General features: G+C 29.4%; 1 protein-coding gene across 1 annotated transcript; it reads right to left on the bottom strand.

The window, feature by feature from the left end:
• Positions 1-1019: 1019 nt before the first annotated feature.
• LOC130800161 (wax ester synthase/diacylglycerol acyltransferase 6-like) lies at positions 1020-5635 on the bottom strand. The gene is made up of 5 exons (XM_057663552.1): positions 5384-5635; positions 3164-3748; positions 2690-3049; positions 1727-1864; positions 1020-1409 (listed from the first exon to the last, which is right to left on the bottom strand). The coding sequence occupies exons 1-5, from the start codon at positions 5600-5602 to the stop codon at positions 1248-1250; spliced, it is 1464 nt and encodes a 487-aa protein (XP_057519535.1). The 5' UTR covers positions 5603-5635; the 3' UTR covers positions 1020-1247.
• Positions 5636-6000: the final 365 nt, after the last annotated feature.

Consider the following 6000-nt stretch of genomic DNA (forward strand, 5'->3'; position numbering starts at 1 on the left):
ACTCTAACAAATAATGATTTATCATTTATATACATTAAACGAAATTTCACCATTTTGAAAATTCAATTTTGATTTATCTTCTTTAACTTTTGTTCGCAACAAAAACGTGACAATAAATTTTGTTGACAAAAGAAATAACTACTAATTTGGTGAGAAAACCTTCTATCGCCAAGGAAGCTTGCGCAAACAGCCTTTGTCGCTAAGACTGTTTTGTCTCCAACTTGGCGAAAAATGTTCAATGCTTTTTTGCTAAATATGTTGTTTTTTATAGCGTATGAATTGGTTCAGGTTAGACAACATGATTATAGGTCTTTTCACAATTTAATGCCTACATGTTAACCCGTATCTTTATGTACAAGACGAGCTTTAAACTGTTCTAAAGAACTATTAGAATGTTATTTATGCTTAAAAATATATAAACAAAAAACTTTTAACATTGTGATGTTTAGGTTGCAATTCTTATGTGATTATCTTAATTAAAGCATTAAATTCGTCAAGCATAGACATTTTCCAAGTAGGGTCCTTAAGTTGGCTATGAGATTTTGGGTAAAGGAGATTTGGAAATTTTGGTATGTAGGGTTTGTTGGTATTTTAGATATGATTTGGAAATTGGAAGTAACATGTTGGCTTTGGGTAGTGGGCCTAGTAGATGAATGAGATTAGGGAGAAGGAATTGTTTGGGCTATGATAGTGGGTTCAAAGGCTTCAATTGGGTCATGACTCCTATGGTACGTAGAACTTGGGACATTGAGAGGATTATACTATTGAATAGGATCACGGGAGGAGGTCGCAAGATTTGGGCAAAGGGGAGAAGAATATAAGCTAGTACCGTGAAGGCCGATATAGAAGAAGAAGAAGGATCCTATGACTTTTTTTTTATATATCTCATTCATACATTTTAACTTTTTTTTATATTATCATTCATAAAATTTAATTATTTTCTTTTCATTTGTTGCTAACTTTCACTTTTTTCTAATAAAATACGCTATCTACACAATATAACAAGTTTAAAGGGAACAAATTATTTTTAAGGCAGCTAGATAAATAGGAAAAATATTAATAATCCAATACAATCCTTTTTGGTTTTGAACATTATCATCGAGCATAGCGTTCAAATGAAGAACATAGCATTAAAGGTAACGTACCCAAATGAAAAGTTAACCCACAACATACATAACATCACTTAAATTTATTTGAAAAAAATAAACAAAAAAAATCATAACACTTGCTAGAATATATATAGTTTACTAAGTAGCGACAAAGTTGGAAGTAGTAGTGGCAGCTTGGAGGATTAACTGAAATGCGTTTTCCACACATGTGATCAACTTTGGACAATCAATGGATTCTTTATCAATGGTGAAACCAATTCTCAGCATTTCCATATAACTCATCACCGACACGACTAAACTCTGCAATAACATTGCCAAATTTTTATCAATAAAATTAACAATTAATGTATTCTAACAAAATATCAATTATTAGCCAAAAACTTAAGCTGATGTCCGATATTTTAAAAAAACTCAAAAATAAGTTATAGCTCATTTCATTTATTCTTAGTAACTTAAATTGTTTTTAGTGGAAATTATTTTCCGCTAAGACAAATACAACTTTAAAACAATGAAATTTAAACTTAAAAGTAAAAACATCAAACATATGAATTTATGATTATTTTTTAAAATTAGAGAATGTGCGAATAAGAATAAAGCAAATAAGTAAATAAAATTACCGATTTGATTCCATTTGGCATGAAGTAAAAGCCCTTAACAGGATGATTACCAATGCTCATTCTCTCAATTGGTCCAATCATATTTGTCATTTGAAAGGTACAATTCGTGATTCTTCGTTCAAACAATTTTGCTGCTGCCTGTAAACAAAGAATTTATTTGCTCACGAATTTGTTAATCCACTGTATTAAAGTAGAAATCCCATTTCAAGGCCAACCCTACCTACCATGCATCTATTTTAAGAAACACTAAGCTTAAGCTTATGGTTGAACTCCTAGAGTATGTTTTGTACTCTAACAGTGTGACACTACAACAAAAATTTATCCTTTTTTTTTTCTTTTTCCAATCATTCAATATTTATTATCATATAATCAAAGATCTTTATTACGGTCATATTTGTTAGCTTATATTCTCTTCGTTTTTTTTTTTTACTTATTTATGTATTACACAGTTTTTAAAATAAATTTTAAGCTTTAATATCTCTAAATAGCATCATTTGGATATATTCATATTAATTAATTATAATAATCATAAATATTTTATTACTTTTTCTTTTATTTTTGTGTGAATATTTTAATTAATTTGTTTATTAAATGATCTTTTCTTTATAATTTTTATTTGAAAACTTGTTGTCCATACTACCATTATCACTTTATTTCTTTTAATATAATAGTATCCCACTAACTCTAAGGATTTTAAATGTGTTCAAGTCAAATTAATTTATCATTAACTTTGATGCAAAAATTATATAATAACTTAATTATATATATATTCATTCTTGAGAGTTTTGCGTGATCAAACACTCTCCTTTTCTATCTTGTATTATGTTTTCCATTTTATAATATCATGTTTTTACGACACTTTTCTCTTTATTATTTACAACTTTTTTTATTGATATTTTCTTTGTGATTTATTTTATTGTCACGTGACAAAAATTAATAAGAAAAGTTAGATTATAAAAGTACCTGAAAGCCTCCAAAAGTCTTAACAGCTCCGAGGAAGACACCAAGCAAGAATTGAGCAAAAGGAGTATTTCTCTTTCTATTGATAATGTTGTGAGCTTTCATGACAAACTTGAGTGGATCCTTTAAATCATTCTCCTCTAAATTTGGAATCAGAAATTCAATAGTTGAAGTCTTATTTCCCCAAGGCAGCTTACTCTTATCTTTACACATTTCTTCTGGAGTTGCATATCCTTTCATAATTCTTGGGTTAACAGCTATTAGCATTGTAGATCTTGACTTCTGTAGTTTCCCATCATTAATTTCTTGCATGTATAATCGAAGTCCAAGAAAAAGTATTCCCACTACCACATCATTTACTGTCTACATCATACCCAAAAAAACATATTATTATCAATCATAATGTTAGTGAAATTAATGCTTCAAAATTAGGAATTATTTAGTTATTATCAAGGCATGAGTTATTGCACGTCTTACCACACCAAGAACAGTTTTAATTCTTTTGACATCAGTAAGAGACCAAGTGAGTGTTTGAATGGATGCACATAATGGAGCACACTTTATATTTTTAGGCCTAACAGGAGTCCGATCATCTTCATGGTATAACATCCTGAGACTTTGCCCAAAATAATAAAACGAATAGAAGACAGAAGCCATAAATTGAGGCACAAAGTTAAGAACTTTCATAAAAGCATCAGGACTGTTTTTGGGTCTTAAAGTTGTAGTTTTAGTTGGAAAACTGAGAGGCTTAAAAGGGTCATCATGTCTTTGAACACAAGATAAGACAACACCCATGAGAGAAATACCATCAGCAAGTGCATGATGAAACTTGAATATTATGGTTGCTTTTGCTCCATTTATTGTTGGGTAGTTAAATATGTGGAGTTCCCATAAGGGTTTTTGTAGTGACATTTTTGAATTTGCTAATTGGGATATGTATATATCAAACTGATTACTATAATATTCTGTTGATTTATCTTCGCCAAATACTGCTACTTTTACATGATCCTCAACATTCACTTCCACTTGCTTCCACATTTTATTGCCCTTTTTCTCCTCAACCTGTCATTGTATAATTGTATATCAATTCAATTAATGCTCATTTTTATTTTTTTTTTTTGAAAATTAAACTCTTGTATAAGAGCGGCTTACCACATAACAGGTTTAAATAGGCTTAAATAGCCCAATTAAATTATTTAAAACATGTACTTTTACATTTAAAATACCCACTTTTAATAATTTAGTGTTTAACATTTCCTATAATATATATAACATGTTAAAATGAATATTAAAAGGCCACTTAATTTGAATGCTAGAAAAAGTGACTAAGTCTTGTATGAGACAGCTCTAACTTGATCTAAATAGCCAAATTAAATTAATTTAAAACCTACACCTTCGTATTTAAATACTTACTTTTGATTATTTAATTAGGGCTCAAGCCTAGGGCAAAAGGCCCAAAATTATTACTTGGTGAGAGTTCCTGAAGTTTTTTCATTTCCTGCCTACTTAATTATAATCGCACTAAGCTTCATGTTAGATTTTTAATTTTCTTTAGATTTCATATTTTCTTAATCCCTTGGAATTAATCTTTCTCTTTCTTAGATTTTCTGCTAACAAAGTAATATTTTTCACATATATATATTATCATATGAGAATTTCTGTTATTTAATTGCTAGATCTTCAAAATTTTGAAGCTTTATTTCATTACTAGTAATTTCTTGTGATCTATAGTTGAATTTTTGCGTTGGACCTTTTTTTTTTTGAAGCTTAATTGCGTTGTACTATATAACCATTAATTAGTATATTTTTCGTTTCCCCTCTTATCTTTCTTCGCTTACTTAAGTATTTGTGGTGGTTAATAATACATTCTTTATATTTTACATATGATTTTACAGGTATTGGGTTGATGGTGTTAGGCCTTAGGCTTGTACATCTTTTGATATATAGTTGTTTTATCATTATCATCTAAGAAAATAGTAATTTTCCCTTATTTTTTTTCTTCATTTTCTTTAGAAAATAATAATGCTAATTATGAGTTTCATAAAACGAAGTATGTAAAGAGAAATAAAAGTATTTTTTTTACTTATTTTATAGAATTAATATAGAAGTAATAGATGATTATACATCTATTGTGTAAACATTTAATTTTAGCTATCCTTCGCGTTTCTAAAATTTTAGAAGAAGTTCTTGACTTCCGATTGTAATTTATAGACAATTCCTCCATACTAGTAAACTTGCACTTGATATTTATTCCTCATAATACCTATTAATAAAGAGCCCTAATATGCTATTTTGCCTTCAAATGTAAATTGGGATGCTTATATGATTTGTACTATGTCATTTACCTATCGAGCCTTGACTATATAAGCGGGATTTACGGTGTATAATGGTGTGATATAGTATGGCATATGGACTAGTAATACCATAAAACAGTCTCAGTCTCATACAAGAGTTCGTCTTATTTTTGTAACAAGATGTAGCAATATTCATCCATGATACATGTCATACCACTTTAGATGAAGAGTGGTTGAAATTCGAACCCGTAATTTCTTGTCACGTTGGCTTTTAATATCATGTTAAGTAACCAACTCAACCAAAAGCTTCTGATGGTTGAGGCCCCAAGATATATTATATACTCTAACAATATAAGTGAGAAAGAAGAATATATTAAAGACAATGAATCATGAATGTACGTACCGGTATAGAGGAGAAACGAGGATGAGCATTAAGGAATAAATGGTTGAGATAATAATAAGTAGAAGGAAAATCAACAGAAACGTCAAGTTCAAAAACTGCTATAATAAAGACTGTAAAACTCTCAGTAAGCAAGTATTCAGTAAGAGGGCTAACTGGTTCTAAGCCCTCCTCACATTCTGCTTTTCTATACTTTGTGTTTATCCTCAACTTACCTTCCATTTTTCAAATTTTTAGTTAATTCTTGTATTCAGTGCATCACTTAGCTATGCAACATGACTATTTATGGAGGATTGAATCATTGGACCCACGTGTACACTATCAATCTTTGGCGCGAATAAAAAAAATTTAATTTAAAAATTTTGAGTTTTTGACTTTTTCACGTGGTAGGTAAAGTTATGTGTAGAATAAAGTAATAGATAATCATTAGAATATACTTGAATACAGTGGAAGAAAGGTGTAAAGTAAGAAAAGAAATACTCATCTAAATAAAATCCTAGCTTAACTACTAAAATATTCCATAGCAAGTGAAAATAGAGTATTATGACATTTGCATCTCATGTAGAGCAAGAAGCTCCCATAAAAACAAAGAATTGAGTCATGAGCTCAAATCACAAAAT

This window comes from Amaranthus tricolor, chromosome 1 (genome assembly GCF_026212465.1).
Source record: "Amaranthus tricolor cultivar Red isolate AtriRed21 chromosome 1, ASM2621246v1, whole genome shotgun sequence".
Classification (NCBI taxonomy): domain Eukaryota; kingdom Viridiplantae; phylum Streptophyta; class Magnoliopsida; order Caryophyllales; family Amaranthaceae; genus Amaranthus; species Amaranthus tricolor.